The sequence below is a fragment of the Tamandua tetradactyla genome, chromosome 12, assembly GCF_023851605.1.
Source record: "Tamandua tetradactyla isolate mTamTet1 chromosome 12, mTamTet1.pri, whole genome shotgun sequence".
Lineage (NCBI taxonomy): Eukaryota > Metazoa > Chordata > Mammalia > Pilosa > Myrmecophagidae > Tamandua > Tamandua tetradactyla.
Window position 1 is genome coordinate 74911602 of NC_135338.1, and position 19482 is coordinate 74931083.

The following is a 19482-nucleotide window of genomic DNA, read 5'->3' on the forward strand; positions in this document are numbered from 1 at the left end:
CTCAGGAGCTGTTTGCCTTTGGAGCCCAGGCTACATCTGACTGGGTGGTACTGGAAATGCAGGTTTCCTTTGCCTTCACTTTGACAGCCAAAATCTGGTTCAATGTGGCACTGTGTCCCCCACTTTACCTGTGTCAGAGGATTCCCTCAGCCCTCCTGGTTTTCAGCCAAAGTCCAGGCAAGGATCAGGCCATCTGCTGCTGTTTCCCTTAGCAGTAAGGGAAGGGCTTTCAGACCCAGCACTGGAAACTCAATCTCTGCCCACATTTTCTTAGGCTTTGTCCCTCACTGATCAGGGCTTGAAATGTCCTCCCCTGACCCTAGCTCTCTGATTGGTGGGGGTATGTCTCACTGCTGTGAGAGAATTTATATTGTGTTCCCAGGGGGAGACATCTTGGCTGTGTTTTTCTGCCCCTCTCATGCTTTGTGAGACCAAGTATGGGGGAGGGGAGAGGTCTTGCCAGTCTGAAAGGGAGAATTCCTACCTGATATTTTTCTTTTTCCTCAGTTTGGTATATTGTAAGTCCTTCTCCAGTCAATAGCTTCTTCCAAAGTTCTGAACAGTTCAGAATTGTCCTTGTTTTCATTGACTATCTGGGGAGAGATTTTTGGTAGCTATTTATGTCACCATATTGATTATGCCATCCCTTCTACCACCTTTAAGTAGCCTTTTGCTTTATTTGGCACTTCACTATAACTGAAATCCTTTAACTCTTTTCTGGAACTTTGAGAAATAGTTTTCTGTGAGTTCTTGCTGTTTGAAGCTCTGTAGGGCTTTTCACTCTGCCATTTTGATTCTCATGTCAGTAAATACATATTTTATTTCAATAGAAATAAATTTAAAAATGTTAGCTATCCTTAACATTTCCACAAATCAATAAATAACCCTCAAGAACATTTTTTTGTTACTGCACAGTATTTCTTAACATCGCAATTTATGTAATAATGCTCAGTTGTTGAATACTTAGATCATTGCTGGTATAAAGTTATTCTAGTTTGCTAGCTGCTAGAATGCAATATACCAGAAACAGAATGGCTTTTAAAATGGAGAATTTATTAAATTACAAGTTTATATGTTCTAAGGCCGTGAATATGTCCAAATTAAAGCAAGTCTATAGAAATGTCCAATCTAAGGCATCCAGAGAAAGAAACCTTGGTTCAAGAAGGCCGATAAAATTCAAGATTTCTCTCTCAATTGGAAAGGAACATGGCAAACATGACAGTGTCTGCTTGCTTTCTCTCCCGGATTCTTCTTTCATGAAGCTCCCCCAGGGGTATTTTTCTTCTGCATCTCCAAAGGTCTCTGGCTGTACAGACTCTGTAGCTCTTTCCGAAATGATACCCTCTTAAAGGGCACCAGTAAGCAACCTCTTCTTGAATGGGTAGAGACACACCTCTGTGGAAATCATTTAATCAAAAGTTCCCACCCACAATTGGGTGGATCACATCTCCATTGATAATTAAAAACTTTCACCCAGCAATACTGAATGAGGATTAAAGGACATGGCTTTTCTGGGGTCCACAAATTCAATCCAGCACTAAAGTGTTCTGAGATGTTTCCTGTATGGTATGAGAATGCGCTAATATTGAAAGTGCATCCTCATCAGCAGCTTTTCTACTGTACAATTCAGTAGAATGGATTCCCCAAAGTTCAAGTGATATTGTCAGTCTAGTTTCCTAAACAGTGGTTTCTTTCTGATTTCAGTGAGAAGAGTGACTACAGAAGCATGCGTTTAGAGAAGAAAGATGGCAGATTGGTCTCTGGTGTGTTGGAGATGGAGTCCCATCAGACATCAGCAATGTTGGGTACAGGCCTGCAGGGACAGGGACTGATGGGGGCATCTGCCAGCAGCCACCAACCAGGGCTGGGAGACCTTGGACCAGAGCTCCCTGAAACCTGGCCCAGCCTTGTTCCTGTGGGCCATGATTTTGGTTCATTCCTCACAGAGGGAAGGTGAGTTACAAGTAGCTTTATCTAATAAATGGAGAATTCACAAATATAGGGTTTCTTTGAGCGTTGTTTCTCACATTTTTATTGTGGGAAAAATTTCCAGGGATTTTACAAAAATATTTCCAGTATTAGATCACTTTCCTGGACTGTTTTTGAACTCACGATGTCTCTAAAATGTGACTAACATAACTCTGAAAGATAGTAAAAATAGAGAAGAGATTTCTATATGAAGACGACATTTAATATGTCATTTAAGGTATTAAAAGTATTATATTATTTGCATACCAATGTTCATGGCGGCATTATTCACAACTGCCAAAAGGTGGAAGCAATCCAAGCATCCATAAACAGATGAATAGATAAATAAAATGTGGCATATAATACCATGGAATATTATTCAGCTATAAAGAAGGAATGAAGTTCTGATATACGTGACAACATAGATGTACCTTGAAGACATCGTGCTGAGTGAAATAAATCAGACAAAAGGACAAATATTGTTATGATCTAACTGACACAAAATAATTTGAAAATGCAAAGTCATAGAAGTGGAAGTTAGAGTACAGGTCATCAAGAGTAGGAGTGAGGAATGAGGCGTTAAAACTGAGCTAGTACAAAGTTTCTGTTTGGGATAATAGAACAGTTTTAATAATGAATGATGGTGACAGTAGCACAGGATTGTGAATGTTATTAACACCAATGAATTATATACTTGAAAGTGGGTTATAATGAGGAATTTTATGTTGTATGAAATTTACCAGAATTAAAATAAAGGACACTAAAAGTATTATATGGTTTCAAAAAGCATATATTTCCATATCTTAGAATATGCTTTATTTCATGTAAATAAGTCACAGGAGTCAATTAAATATTTATAAAGTAAATTAAATATTTGTGTGTAAGAGAAATCAGGATTTACATGAAAAAGAAAAAGTTTTGGCAAATCTTTTAATATTAACTGAGGTAAAAACAACAAATAGATTTTACATATAAATTCTCACAACCCAAATTCATAAATTACAGTGCATACACTTGTCCTTAAAAATGATAAAGCTGTATCATAGGATAAAGTTCTTACAGATACCCCTGTCAGGACCTTTGGGTTACTCTGAGCTAGTGTTCCTACAGGTGACAAATCCTGCTCAAGGCAGATACCTAGCCAGATCCCTGATATAGGCAGTACAGGTTTTCTCTCTATCACTAAAAAAAGGAAAGTGTCACAGAATGCATAAAAGTATAGTGTACACTGAAGTAAAAATGAATATAACCACCTGCTTTGATCCTACCCTTCACCTCTCTCCAGAGGTAGGGACTTTCCTGAGTTACTGTTGGTTTCACCAGTGCATGTTTTTATACTTTTACTGCATGTTTCTGTATCACTAAATAGCATATGCTACTGTTTGGTAAATAGGAAGACTTTAAGTTGTTCTTTTTGTCCATGGTTTTTTGAGGTTTATCTATGTTGATGGATGTGGTAATCAGGGTTTCCAGAGAAACAAAACCAACAGAATATATACATATGATAATATATGAATTGGCCAGTTCTTTAGAGCAGGCCACAACTGGAAACTTCACAAAAGATGATTCTGAAATCTGGTATGTCTGAACTCTGTAAGGAAGGCTGCAAGCTGGAAATTCTGATGAAGTTGAAGCTGTATTCACCAGGAAAAGCTGGCTGGCTGAAGAAGAGGCAGAAATTCCTCTTTTTAACTTCTGAAATCCTCAGTTCTTGCTTTAAGATTTCCAACCAATTGGATGAGGAGACTCCCCTCATCACTGAGGGCAATCTACTTTGTTGATTGTAGATGTAATCAGCAGTAGATGCAACCAAGTGACCAATGATATAAATCCATCCGTGGAATACCCTCACAGTAACAATCAGGCTAGTGGTTGCTCGATCAACCTAGCCAAGTGCCACATGAAATTAACCATCACAAGACACATGACTCTTGTTCATGTGTTTTAACTGCACATATAAAATTTCATCCTGTAAATACAACACAATTTACATATCATCTCTTGTCAGTGGCTATTCAGGTTTCTCCTAGTATTTTTCTATTCGGAACTGTCTGCAATGAATGTTCTCATGTGTGTCCTCTAAGATGTTGTGGGGGACCTGTGTACCTGGGAACAGAATTGCTGCTTCCTAAAATGTATGCACTTTAGATTTCTAGATAGTATGGAGGATGAATTGTGTAGCGCACATCCCACCAGCAGGGGAGGCTCCCCACACTTCCCAACATGTGGTGCTGTGGGACTTGAAGATGTCTTCTGTGGTACCTGGTATCTCACTGTGATTTTAATCTGCATTTTCTATTGACCAGGGAAGTCCAATATCTTCTATGTGTTTAGTAGAATATGGGTGGTGTTTTTTTTTTTTTCATAATGTACCACTGTGTACCCTTTGCTTATTTTCCTTATGTGTTGTTCATATTTTTCTTGATGTGTTGGAGATCTTTCTTTTAATGGCCTGCATATCAAACATTTTTGGTCGTGTGCTGCTGGCATCTTCTTCCAGCCTGAAGCTCATCTTTCTTTGTATTTATGGGATGCTTTGTTGGCTAGAAGTGTTTAATATGGTCAAATTTATCATTTTATGCCTTTTTATCATTCTTACATTGATGTCATAAATATTTTCTTCTAATTTCTAAAAGTTTTAAATATTTTGCTTTTTCCATTTAGGTTTTTTACTTATCTGGATTCTTAGTTTTTAAGCGTACCTGCCTGCTGGTCTTCCTCCCTCCCTGCCTGCCTCCCTCCCCTGCTCCTTCTCTCCCCCTTCTCTTCCCTCTTTCCTTTCTTCCTTCCTCTCTCCCTCTCCTTCTCTTTATCCTTTGCTTCTAAAAATAAAATCAAACCCTATAATTTTTGATAAACAGTTATTTTAGGTATGAAATGCTTATGAATCTGAGGGCACCCTTGGAAGATGATAAGTTGGCTGCAGAATTTTAATGTAGGAGCTTAGGGCAGACTGCAGGGGAAGCTGAGACTAGAGACCTTATCCAGAAGTAGTATCTGCCTGGTGTATCGGCTATTATCTCATGCTGCAGAACAAAGACACAAACCTCGATACTCACTGTATGGGCTGTTGCTGACTGGACCTTCATTTGTCAGGGTGAGATGGTTGTCCACTGAGATAGGTAGGCCCTTTCAGGAGCTCACAGATGGGCTCCATTTGCCTCTCACCCTTCCCCAGGCCAACATGGTGTGGTTCTATAGTTGCTAAAGACAGGCCAGCCCAGGACACAAGCCTGTGGAATTGGGTGTGGGACTGATATTTTCACTGCAATGGAAACACTAGTCTTTATATTTACCCCTGAAGACACTGAAAGCTGTGGGCTCTGCCCAACACAGTTAAAGGAGAGGAGACATGATAGAGTGACAATTGTAGGCTATCACAAGAGAAGGAGTGGAAGTGCTTTCTAGTTTACAGTTTACGCTCCAAAGTTAGACTTTCAATTGAGTGAACGCTGGTGCTTCTATAACATGAAGGTCAAAATAGGTAAGTGGCTGTGGTTGAGAGTAAAAGAGGTCAGCAGTAGGCAGAGATGTACCCAAAGCCTGGAAATATTAGGTGCTCCTGGGAGAATGGGTGGGAACTGAGGGAGTTCCAAGAAAAGTTTCTAGGTGAGCTATGGATATTCCCTAACGCTACCAACAACTCATTTCCCTTTGTATCAATTATGCATTTAGGGCCATATGGACCACTATTTCTACTTTATATCCTACCTATAGACTACCTTCCCTGGCCCTACAGGTCACTACCCTGCCTGACGGACTACACCCTGTCCCATGGCGTCCCTCTTTGGTCAACCATGCCTAGCCACTTGGGCTCTCTTCTGTTCCTTCGTCCCCAAACATACTCCCATCTGTGGCCCCTGCCTTAGAGACTCTCCTCCATTCTCCTTGGTCCACGCTTCCCTTCATTCAGGTCTCTGCTCATAAATCCCCCTGTGGGAGACACCTCCTTGTGGGAAATAGCCCTAACCTCTGCTATTTTTGAGTTTTCCATAGTACTGTTACCACTGGGCACATATATTTGTTTGTTTGCTCTCCTGTCTCTCTTTGAGATCAAGGGCTTTGCCTGTTTGTCCCTGAGATGTCACACATTGAGTCACTAACCGTGCTCCTTAGGCCCCATGCTTGTGGGCTGGCTGATTTTGGGAGGAGGGAAGGTTCATGAATGAAATGGATGGGTCCCATCCTGCCCCCCACAGAGAGAATAGTGAAAAAACCAGGTGTCCTTACTGAAACAACAGCCTAGGAAGAAAGTGTGTTGGGTGGGAGTAAGGGCCCATGCACAAGACACACTTCCCAGGGAAAGCTTGTGAGCACCAGGATAATGCTTTGAAAATTGTTCCTTCGTTTTCCCTGTTATTTCCCAATGACTGGCCCCTCTTTGCCTGCTCAGAACATATACCCTGTCTGAGTGTTTTGTCCAGGGTAGGGGCAGGTGAGGGCATTGGGAGTGTCATAGCCAGAATGGGAAGGGAATTAAGAGGTGCGTATTCACCCTCTGATTTCCAAAGTGAGACTTTGCAGTCCTACAGAAGCCTGGAAAACCAGGACAGAGTGTGCATTTTCTAATTCTTTTATTTCTCCTCTTTCCATCAAGGGAGGCAGCCTGAGAACCTCCAACCTGGTGTCTTATGGGTCAAGGTCTTGCCACTCAGGCCTAATTTGTGTGGAAGGGATGTGTAGGAATGTGCTGCTGTGAGTGAGGGGAGGTCAGTATTAATGTCCCCCATCACATTTCTGATTTTATTTATATGCCTCTTCTCTCTTTTTTTCTTTGTCAGTCTAGCAAGGGTTTACTAATTTTATTGATCTTCCTAAAGAACCAACTTTTCTTTTTGTCATTTATCTCTATTGTTATTTTTTTTTTTTGGTGGTGGTGGTGGGGTAGCTGCATGGTCCTGGAATTGAACCCGGGTCTCCTGCATGAGAGGCGAGCATTCTACCACTGAACCACCTGTGCACCTCCTTATCTCTACTGTTTTTTATTCTCAATTTCACTTATTACTGCTTTAATATTATTTCTTTCTTTCTGCTTGCTTTTGGGTTAGTTTAGTGTTCTTTTTTCTAGTTCCTTCAGGTGTGCATTTAGGTCTTTGTTTTTAGCTCTTTTATCTTTTTTGATGTGTTTTGGGTTATTAATTTCCATCTCAGCACTGCCTCTTTTATATCCCATAAGTTTTTATATGTTGTATGTCATTTCTTGTTCATCTCGAAATATTTACTGAATTCTCTTGCAATTTCTTTTTTGACCCATTGATTGTTTAAATTAAGGTATTATTTACCTTCCATTTATCTTTGGATTTTCCATTTCTCCGCCTGTTGTTGATTTTCAGCTTCATTCCATTATGATCAGAGAAGACACTTTGTATGATTTTAAAAAATCTTTCTAAACTTTTTTCAGACTTTTGTTCAGACCCAACATGTGATCTCTCCTGGAGGATAATTCATACGCACTTTATAAGATTGTACATCCTTTTGTTTGGGGGTGCAATATTCTGTATATGTCTGTTAGGCCTAGTTCATTTATCCTATTTTTCAAGTTCTGTTTCCTTATTGTTATTCTATCTAGATGTTTCATCTAGTGATGAAAGTTGTGAACTGAAGTCTCCAACTATTATTGTACAGGTGTCTATTTCTCCTTGCAGATTATCCAGTATTTGCCTCATGTATTTTGAAGTACCATGATTAGGTGCATAAATATTTATATTGTTATTTCTTCTTGGTTGATTGCCTCTTTTATTAATATATAGTGTCCTTCTTTGTCTCTTATAACAGTTTTTGACTTAACATCTCATTTGTCTGATATTAGAATAGCTACCCCAGCTCTTTTTTGTTGTTGTTGTTACTATTTACACGGAATTTCCTTTTCCATCCTTTCACTTTCAACCATTTTGTGTTTCGGGGTCTAACGTGGGCCTTTTGTGGACAACATGTAGAGTTACACCTTCCACATCACATGGGTTAAGGGCCTGGCACTCCTGTGATCTATAAAATCCATGTTATTTTTTTTCAGGGTTTGAAGAAACTCCCTAGCTGCCTCTTGATTGGCAGATGTTACCTCTCCCATTATTTTTACATTGTGTAAGCTAAACCTTTGAAAAAAATTTTCACGTCATTCTTTTCTGGTCTGAAAATCCATAGGGTGTAGACTCTTCACCTCATCTGTGGCTTCTGCAAAACTTCCCAAAATTCCCATTTAATGTCTTATGTGAACCCATAGTATATCACAACCGTGTTGGGAAAAGTTGCAACGTGAAAGTGACAAGTTGGTTCTTGGTTTTTAGTGCATTCTGCAACCTGTGTCTTTTAATTGGGTGGTTTGATCCATTAACACTCAATGTTATTAGTGTAAAGGCAGTATTTCCTTCAACCACTTTGCCCTTTGGTTATATTATGTTATTGTTTTGGTCTCTCTCTTCCTTTATTGTAACCTTCTTTTCTCTATGGCTGATCTTTTGTAGATGTATCTGGCTGATTCCTTTCTCAATCCTATTTCTGTGTATTTTTAAAATACTTTCTTTGTAGTTACTCAGGGATTTATATTTCACAACCTACATCTGGAACCTACTAATTATTTTTAAAGTCTAAAATTCAGTAGATTTTATTGTATTCGCAGATATATGCAGCCATCAACACTGTAATTTCAGAGCATTTTTACCACCTTAAGAAGAAACCTCATGTGCTTTAGCTATCACCCACTATATCCTACCACCCCACCCCTATGAGCCCTAACCAAATGCTAATCTTTATGTCTGTAGAGAGTTCTGTTTATTGGGCTTTCTTATGAATTAAATCATATAGTATGTAGTCTTCTGTTCTTGCCTTTTTTCACCTAGCATTATGTTTTCAAGGTTCATCCATGTTGGAGCATGCATCTGTATTTCATTCTTTCATATGACTAAATAATATTCTGTTGTTAAATTTACCCATTCATCTGTTGATGGACATGTGGGCTATTTCCACCTTTTGTCTATCATGAATAATACTGCTATAAACATTCATGTACAAGTTTGTTTGTAGACATATATCTTCATTTCTCTTAGGTAAATACCTAACAGTGAAGTTGCTGGGTCACATAGTGACTTCATGTGCAATCACTTGAGGATCTACCAGCCTGTTTTCCAAAATGACTGGATCATTTTACATACCCACCAGCATTGTATGAGGGTCCCAATTTCTACATATCCTCACTAATACTTGTGGTCATTTCACTTTTTGATTCTAGCCATCTGTGACAGTTTGAATCTGTGGTGTACCCCAAAAAATCCATGCCTTTAATCCTCATTCAATATAGCTTGGTGGGAGCTTTTTGATTGTTTCCATGGGATGTGACTCCCCCAATTGTAGGTGGTAACTTTTGATTAGATGTCTTCCCTGGAGATGTGTCTCCACCCATTCAAGGAGGGGTTGCTTACTGGAGCCCTTTAAAAAGGTACCATTTTGGAAAAAGCTTTAGAGCCACAAGAGCCATGCAGCCAGAGACCTTTGGAGATGAACAAGGAAAACACCCCTGTGGGACCTTCACAAAACAAGAAACCTGGAGAGAAAGTTAGCAGACATCGCCACTTCACCATGTGCCTTTCCAGTTGCGAGAAAACTCTGAACGTCATACATTCTCGAGCCAAGGTATCTTTCCTTGGATGCCTTAGATTGGACATTTCTATAGCCTTGCTTTAATTTGGACATTTTCACAGCATTAGAACATGTAACTTGCAACTTAATAAATTCCCCTTTTAAAAAACTGTTCAGTTTCTGGTAAAGCACACTTGCAAACTAGAACACCAACCTAGCGAGTATGAAATGGCATCTCACCATGGTTTTGATTTGCAATTCTCTGATGGCTAATGTTGTCAATATCTTTTCATGGGCTCTTTAGCCATTGGTAACTCTCCTTTGGGGAAATGTCTTGTTCATTTTTTGATTGGCTTATTTGTCTTTTTTATTACTGAGTTGTAAGAGTTCTTTGTAGATTCTGGATACCAGTTCCTTATCAGATATATGGTTGGCAAATATTTTCTTCCATTCTATGGGTTGTCTTTTCCATAATGCTCATTTTTAAAAGAAAGTTGTATTTACACCTTTGTTAAAATGTTAAGTCTTTTGACATAAGTGAATTTCTGTCATTACATTGGGTCCAAATATTTCCATTGACCCAAATGGAAAGGAGGAGGCAAGAATCTTATAACCTACTAATTTGGAGAGATACCTACTTAGCTTCAATAACCCACAAGTTCTCTGTTCCCATATCCTTGTTCCTTTCTTTATGCTGCTTTTACCACTTCATATTTTGTGTGTCCATTGTCAGGAAATGTTTCTTCTTCTTGCTCAATTGTATTCTGATTCTTATATGAATTAAAAAGTACAGTTGTATATTGAGATACAGTATTATTTGCTTTTGCATTTACCCTTTTAATTACCTTTACTGATAATCTTCATTTCTTTATACTATCCAAGCCAATCTGTCCTTTCTTTTCCTTTAAACCTGCAGTACTCCTTTAGTAATCCTTGGAGGGTAGGTCTCTGGTTGATGAACTCAGTTTCTATTTATCTGTGAGTACTTTAAACTCTCCCTCATTTTTGAAGGAGAGTTTTGCAAGATAAAGAATTTGGGGCTGGTAATTTTGTATTTTTCAGTACCTGTTCTAGTTTGCTAAGCTTCTTTAAGCAGATACCATAAAATGGGTTTGCTATTAGTAATGGGAATTTATTGGCTTATAAGCTTACAGTTCTGGTGCTGTGATAATGTCCAAATCAGGGAATCATCACTATGATACCTTATTACTGACGTCCAGAGATCCTGGACTCTTCTGTCACATGGCAAGGCACATGGTGGCATCTGCTGGCCTTTCCCTTCTGTTTGAGTTTTGTTGCTCTCTGCTTCTTGCTTCTGTGGCTTTCTCTCCCTTTGACTGAATTTCATTCTCTTATTAAGGATTCCATTGTGAGAATTAAGACCCACACTGAATGAAATAAGTCACATCTTAAATTTTCCTACTCACCAAAGGATTCTACTTACAGTGGATCCACCTGCAGGAATGGATTAACTTTAAGAACACACTTTTCTGGGGTGCATATAACTTCAACCCATCGCAGTACCTTAAATATATCACAACAATGGCTTCTTGCTTTAATGATTTTGACAAGAAATTGGCACTTAGTCTCACTGGGTATCCTTCTATTTGGCGAATCGCTTTTCTCTTGCTGCTTTAAGAATTCTATCTTTATCTTTGGAATTTGACATTCTGATTAGTACATGTCTTAAAGTAGGCCTATTAGGGCTTATTCTATTTGGAGTGCATTGCATTTCTTAGACTTGTGTCCTTATGTGGTTCATAAGAGTTGGGATTTGTTTAGCCATTATTTCCTCTGTCCTTTTCCCTGTTTCTTTTCCTTTTGGGACACTCATGATGTGTTTATTTTTGTGCTGCATGCTCTCACTCAATTCCATGAGACACTGCATAATTTTTGTCTATTCTTTTCTTTATCTGGTCTTCTGAATATATGAAACCAAGCCCATACACAGACTTGGATCCAAGCTCTCACTGCTCTTCCCCTGTAGTGACAGGAAGAAAGGATGGCTCAGACTCCTCAGAGTCTCTGTCCAGGGTGGGAGCAGCGGCAGCCAGGCAGGTCCTCAGAAGCATTAGGCCATGCATCCAGGGCCACTGAACTAAGCACCCACTGGCAAACGTGGCTGCATGCTGTGCCCCTTGCTCCTGGTACTGCCTTCAAGGACTGCCTGTAGGAGCTGCTTCTTGGGCCCTTGGTGATTTCCATGCAGCTACCTCCATTTGCCTCAAGATGCCACCCTTTTTATGGACACTGTTGGGAGGAGTTTGCTTACACTTCAGGGGAACCAAGGTCATTGCTGACATGCTCCTCAGTCACCTTCTACTCACAGAGAGACTGGGAGGAGCAGAACTTGCAACATGGAGTGACTACATGCACCAAGGACTTGGATAAGACCCTCTTCAAATCATTTGGTCATGCTGTAGGGACACTATTCTCATATCCACTTACTGATGAAGGTGGAGGTTCATAAAATTTAAGCAGGTGAGTGGGTAGAAGTGACAGGGTGAAATGGGAATTGGATGTGTCCCATTCCAAATACCTTTCCACCAAGCTTCTCCCCCATTCAAGGCTCCTTTACAAGAAGGGATCTAACTTCTCTAGTCCAAGTCTCAGCCTTGTGAGCACTTCCCAGACCTGGAAGTCCAAAGGAAAGTGAAACATGATCATGTGCTCCCACACCCTTTCCTTGGAGAGCTGCCACATTTGGTCCCACTCAGCAAATGTATGAGAGGTTGGCTCCCCAAATGGCAGAGTCTAAGTCATAGATTGGGGTAAGTGGTTGTTTGGAAGCCACAGTGACTGCACCATTTAACATTCCCACCAACAGTGTATGAGGGTTCCAGTTTCTCCACATCCTCATCTTAGTATTTTCCATTTAAAAAATATAGAGTGCCATCCTGGTGGGTGTGAAGTGATATCTCACTGCGGGAGTTCTCTCTGCTAGGTCTCCCGCTTGGGGTCTTCCTCCCTGCGGCTAAAGGGGGAGATTGAGGCCACAATCCCCGGGGGCTCGAAGGTGTGGAGGGCGCGCGAGATAAATAACGACTCACGGGAACTAGTTGGGTTGGCGAGGCGCGCACACTAGAACGTTTATTAGAGGAAGTATACCAGCTTATATAGGGTGAAGCATCTACGGGAGGGGTGAGCGAAAAGGGCTCAGAGCAATTTTTTGATTGGTTGGGACGGGTTTTATTGCCATAAATGGAAGGCTCAGGCGGGGGTTTTAGAGGAAGGGCTGGTTTTGCATCCTCACTTGAAGGACCAATGGGATGGTTAGAAATATGCTGTAAAGAGTTGCTAGGTAAAGAGCTGGAGGAACGGGGACCGAAGTGATATCCGGCATCTCACGGTTTTGATTTGTGATTTTGATTTGCATTCTTCTAATGAGTTTTTGCATAAGCTTATTGGCATCTGCATGATTTCTTTGAAGAAATGTTTATTCAAGTCCTCTTCCCATTTTAAATTGGGTTTCTTGTCTTTTTGTTATTGAGTTGTCAGAGCTCTGGATACTAGAAGCTTTTCAGATATCTGATTTGCAACTATTTTCTCCCATTTTCTATAGGTTGTCTTTCTACTTTCTTGATAATGTCCCTTGATACTTGTTTTAGTTTGCAAAATGCTTCCGGAATGCCATATACCAGAAATAGAATGGTTTAAATTTATTAAGTTACAAGTTCACAGTTCTAAGGCCATAAAAATGTCCAAACTAAGGCATCTATACAAAGACACCTTGACTCAAGAAAGGCCAGTATCTGTAATATGGGAAGACAAGTGGTTGATGTCTGCTGGTCCTTGTTACAGTCTCCATTGCTTCCAGCTCTGATGCCAGTGGTTTCCTCTCTAAGCATCTTTGGGCCTTTATTTAGCTCCTCTGGGACACAACTCTGGGTTCTAGCTTGCTTAGTATCTCATGGGAAGGTACATGGTGATGTCTGCTGGGTTTTGCATCTCCAAACATCTATGTGTAGGTGTCTGCTCTCTCTGTTGGCACTCCAAGCATCTCCAAATGTCTGTGTCTCTTTTGGCTCTCAAGCAACTTTTCTCCAAGCGTCTGCATCTGAGGTTTCTCCAAAGTGTTGCCCCTTTTTAAAGAATGCAGTAAAAGAGTCTCAAACAACCATGGAGACATTGGAGTCCAAAATCTACAAGGCAGGCAACTCCAGTGAAGGATCTCCAGAAACTCCACAGGAGAGGCTTGCTATGGAGTGAAAATTCTTTCTTCTTCCTTAAAAATCTTCAGCTGATTGGATCAAATCTAAGTGATTGGCATCTCTCCTTTGTGGAAGACACACCCTTAACTGATCGTAGATAAAATCAGCCACAGATGCACTCAACCAGTCTTCTGATATATCAACCAGCCATGAAATGTCTTTGCAGTAATGGTTAGGCCAGTGCTTGCCTGACCAGGCAACTGGGCACCATCACCTGATCAACCATCACAACCCAACCAGCACAACACTCTCACAAAGTTTTTAATTTTGATGAAATTTAATTGATTTTCTTTTTAGTTCATGCTTTTGGTGTCATATCTAAGAATTCATTGTCAAATCCAAGGTTGTAAATATTTATTCCTATGTTATATTCCAAGACTTCTTTGATTTTAGTTTTATATTTATGTGAACAATCTGGTTTGAGTTAATTTTTGTATGTGGTGTAAGGTAGGGGTCCACCTTTATTCTTTTGTATGTGGATATCCAGTTGTCCCAGCACCATTTGATGAAGAGACAATTTTCCTTCCATCAGACATGACTGTGGCTGTTTGATAACTCTCTTTGTTAATTGCATAGCATACAGGGAAAGGCGCTCAAACAGAGAACAAGCCCTGGGTAACACAATCACTCACTACCACAATGTCCCATGACTCTCAGTCCCATCCTCAGGGAATTAGGTCCCAGGCAGCCCTTTGACTGAGGCTGGGCCAGTGCCCTCAGGCAGGAAGGTGATTATTGATGGACGAATGACAGGAAATGGTGGCTAGCAATCTGTCCTAAGTGTCTGCTGCATGTCTTAGCACTGTTGGATCTCCAGCTTGTCAGGAGGGGCTAGGCCAATTAAAAATGGGCAAGAGAGATGCTTTTTGGTGAATCAGAAAGCACATCAGGGGTTCCGTCCTCCTGGCCACACATAAGCCACTATGCCTGCAGGAACCACTGCAGCTGCCTGTGCAGACCTATGCCCTCCAGCACCTGCATGGGTAGAATGTTGTTGAGGGGTTGGAGAGAGACATGCTAAGGTAGACTTTGTATATAACAGGTCTCCTGGGAGGAGATACATACATAATTATATGTGAACATATATACATTCCACCATGAACATATGCAAACATACACATCCATACACATACGCACAGAGTTCCTATTAACTTAGACCACTATGAGTTTAGGAGTGAGTCAGGCAGTGGCCCAGGATGGTCAGTCCACTTACCCCAGGATGGTGGTTGGGAGCATAGACTACAGCGCAACACATCCTGGTCTCAGTCTCTTTTTCATTTTGGTTTTTTTTTTTTGCATGGGCAGGCACTGGGAATTGAACCTGGGTCTCCAGCATGGCAGGCGATAACTATGCCTGCTGAGTCACTGTGGCCTGCCCTCAGCCTCATTTTAAGATGACTTAAGAATAATCCATGCCCCCTAGGGTTGCTGTGAGCATTGGGAGATGTATATCACGTGCTTGGGACAGACTTGGCTGGCTTCAAGCACCATGTGGGAGCCACAGTTGTGGTCTTGTCATTGGGTCCCCTGTGTGTGTGTGTGAACCTCGTGGGCTGGGTAAGACAGTGTGTCTGGAATCTGGACACTTGTTTCTGAATCCCAGAGGAGGTTGGCTAGGACAGCCCCCAGCAGTCATGATGAGGCTCTTGGATTGTGCAGGAATTCTGTGAGAAACACTTAGAGACAGCCAGAGGTACTTTGGGGGGCTTGATTTCTGGCACTCAACTGGGGAACAGTTTTACCATAGTCTTTAGGGAATGAAAGGGAGAACGTTATACTCTGGTCATATGCTGAGGCCAGCACCAGACAGCATCAGCATTTCTTCACTTCCTCAGTTGGATGAGGTTTTTCCAGCCATCTGTGTGAAGGCATTATTTCCCCCAAGCTCGACCTCATAGGTTCTGCTTGTTGAAGGTTCTTCAGAGACAGCAAATCTTCCACGAGGAATGCAAATGATGATGTCTGTGGATGCCCAAAGGGCATTTGAGAGACAAAGGAATTGTGGCTCCGAGTTCTCAAAACAACAAACTCTGGTGATTTTACAATGTTAGCATGTTTTCAGATACCTTTAACTTGGGTTATTCTAGAATTAACTTGTGGATCTAATTTAATATTTCCATATTTCCATTCCTACTTACATGTTACAGTTCTGCCCTGTCTTGAAGATGGCTCAAATTCATTTGGGAAAGCCTTACCTAGCAGCTCTCATAGACAGTCATCTGTAATTCCTCTGCTTGCTTTCTTACAATTTCTACTTTATATTATACATTCATGACGGAATCTCAGCAGCCCCATCAGGGGAGTACTCCATTGACTTACCTTTCAACAGCAGCCTTTTTAGACCTCCGCTTCGGTTTAGCCCATGGAGCAAATGGAAGGAATTACAGATCAAATGCTTTGATTAAAAGTAGAATTCCAAAATTCAACATTTCTAAGTTTGGAATTTAATCTATGCTTGTGAGCTTCTAAAATATGGGGCATCATCTCTCTGCAAAAAGGGGGAGAAATAGGCTTTATTATGACATTATTTGCATTGCTTCTATTCATAATTTATAGAGTATCTGATGGGGTGGAATTATTTTGGTGGTTTATGGAGTTATTTTCATGTTCCCCAATCAACTTTTCCTTTTTTAACAGTCAGATTAGCATCTGGATGATCCACTGAGACCCACAACACTTTTTGTTAGATATGATTTGAACTACAAGTTTAGAAAGGTCGTGAAGAGCCTATCAGCAGAGTCATAATAATTTATATGTGAATGTACTGTAATTAGAACCCAGCTGTGAGAGTTGGTAGTTTATAAGTTTTGATTGTGCCATTTCCTTCCCCACTCCTCAAATTAGATGGAGAGTTAATTGGGTCCATCTGGTGTATTATTCATGGTCTCTCATATCTATGATTTCATAAACTAATGGCAAAACTGGACTCTCAATTCACAAGGGGCATTAGGTGCCTGAACTCAAAGGAGAGTTTAGTGAAAAGTGTGAGGGTGAGACTGAAGGACTCCATGAGCCTTGCCTTGTAGAGATGTGCTGCTGGAGGCAGAGTCCTGGAGTTCCAAGCCAGAAGAGTTTATGGGAGCAATCAGAGCCTGTGCAGATGGCTTAGTGGCTGGGCCAGATGAGGGACCTTGTTAATGAGGGTGGGCACCCAACACTGGGCTGCCTGGCTGAGTCCACTATGATTAGGGGTCCTCTCCAGTTGGACAGAGCAGAGACGGGTTTAGGCGGTCAGTTACAGAATGCTGGTGTTTCTTCTCATGAACTCTGTGGCCCTGAACAGCTGGCATTCTGCAAAGGCATTTGCTAAAGGCATGGACTTTGGAAAGGGTAATGTCACCTTGCTCAGTGGACACCATTTGTTAGAACCAGAGTCTGACAAGACCACTGTGATCCTCATGTGCCAGGATGCAGTTGGCCCTCTTTGGTAGTTTATTCCTCCTTCCAGGGCATAGACCATCCTGGAAGAATTTGCTTCTGAGCCCAGCCTCGCCCAAATAAAAAAAGCATCCAGGCCTGGCCTTCTTCATATGTCTTTTTATTAAAAGAATTTTTTTTTAAGAAAATGCGCAAATGTCTTCGTAGCATTTTTAATTCCACTTGAACTTCCTCAGGCTGCTTACCATAGCATGGTAATTTTGAAGCCATTGAGCTGGCACTCCTTGCTCAGAAGCATGTCAGCAGAGTTCTCATTTTTCTTCCAGGGGTCTACACCTATTGCTAAGATTTATTCTTTTGGTGGGAGAAGATTTGCCCTGGTAACTTCAAAACATTACCTGTGAAGAAGAATCCTGTACAAACTTATAGAGTACTGCACTGTCCTTGAGGTAGTCCCCAGGTCCTGACTTTGGGGATGCCCATGGGGCTGAGCCCAGCCCCAAGGTCTGGAGCCCTGAATATCCTGCCCTCAGAATGCCACTTAGTTGGGTTGGACTAGACTATGGGAGCACTAGCAGGTGAGGAACAGGAGAGGGGCAAGATGAGGTTGTGGCATTCATTTCTCAGCAACTCCTCCTCACCCCTATGGCCCTCAAAGACTGTGGAGCTGGTGCTTTCCTCAATTAGAGATCTCCTCTCAGTTCAAAACAGCTCCCTCTGAAGGACACTCTCTTCCTGGGTTCTGGTAACTGCCTTTATCCCTTCATCACTTTACCCCATTGTTCCATGGATGCACTGAGGTAGGAGGGGAAAATGTACAGTCACTGACTAGGCAGGTGTTTCACAGAGGTACACGAGCACTGTGGAGATAACAGCTAGTTGTCTATGTCATAATGTGTCACAGTTCCCAAGACGGGGCAGTCTGATCATAAATATTACTATTGTAAATAGTGTTACTTAATTTGTTATTGCCTAGTCTCTGAAAAGTGATTATATAGAGTATTAGAAATTAATATATATGAGTTTGGTGAAACTATGATTGACAACTAAGAAATTTCTGTAAGAGCGGAAGAGTAGATTCACATACTTCGGCTTTGTTATGTGCTGTATGCCAGGCACCATGCTGAGTATGCAGCTTGCAGTCCATTAGAGGAGGCAGATACATTAAAAAAAATGGTCGTATGGTATTAATGAACTGTTTAAAGCAAAATCATAAAAATATAGTGTGTGTTTTATAACATGTGAAATTAAAATGTAGGACGATAATATCATGAAGATTGAGAAGGGAGAAATGAAGTCATATTATGCTAAGCCTACCACTGTGTACTACATACATGCATCATGTATATTGCTGTTGTATGCTATATGTGGACTGGTATAATATTTGAAATTAGGCTGTGAGAAGTTAAAGATGCATACTATAAAATGGGAAGCAACAACAAAAATAATGACAACAAAGTTAGAACTTATAAGCCAACAAAGGGGGTAAAATGGAATCATACAAAAATATTCGATTAATGCAAAATAAGGCAGAAAAGGGGGAAAAAGGAAACAAAGATGGACAAATAAAAGTTGAATAGAAGATGATAGACTTAAACCTAAGTACATTAGTAATCACATGAAATATAAATGGACTGAATACCCAAATTAAGAAGGAAACATTGTCAGATGGGGTAGGAAAAAGCAAGATTGAACTATATACTACCTACAAGTAGCCAACTTAAAGTATAAAAGCACAGATAGGTTAAAAGTCAACAGATGGAAAAAATATGCAGTGCTGAAACTGATGTAAAGAAAAATGGAGTAGCTATATTAATTACAGAAAAAAATAACACAGGATAAATCTTACTAGGCATAAAGAAAGCCACTTCACAATGACAAAGGAGTCAATTTATCAAAAGGACATAATTAACAGCATTATTGGACCTAATAACAGAGTTTCAAAATACATGAAGCAAAAATTGGTGGAGAAATAGATCCCAAATTGCAGTTGGATATTTCAGTGCCCCCTCTCTTTAATTAATAGAACAAGTAGACACAATATCCTCTAATGCTTTGAATTGTTAGCATACATGTAGCATATGGGAGGAGGATTGTGATCTGCAGAGAAATCTGGTGCTGCCCACCATGCTTTTGGTGAGTTTCTAATACATGTGTGTATGTTGCACAAGCAAGCCATCACAAGTGTAATCTAGTGGTTTCCTAAGAAGAAGTTAGGACTATATAAAAATGTGCTGCTGGCAGGGTTTATCTAAGAACATGAGACAAGGACCAAATTTTCCCTCAGCTCCACGAACACTTGATACTTTAGTTTACCAGGCCTGCCATAAGAAATACAACAGACCATATAAAC

The 19482-nt window shown here is 40.6% G+C and overlaps 1 protein-coding gene across 1 annotated transcript in view; it reads left to right on the forward strand.

Moving 5' to 3' along the window:
- The first annotated feature begins 1726 nt into the window (after positions 1-1726).
- OCA2 (OCA2 melanosomal transmembrane protein) overlaps positions 1727-19482 on the forward strand; it is a 366025-nt gene continuing 348269 nt past the window's right edge. Inside the window, exon 1 of the mRNA XM_077122323.1 lies at positions 1727-1953. Within this exon, the coding sequence (XP_076978438.1) occupies positions 1727-1953 (227 nt within the window). The remainder of the gene's footprint in view (positions 1954-19482) is intronic.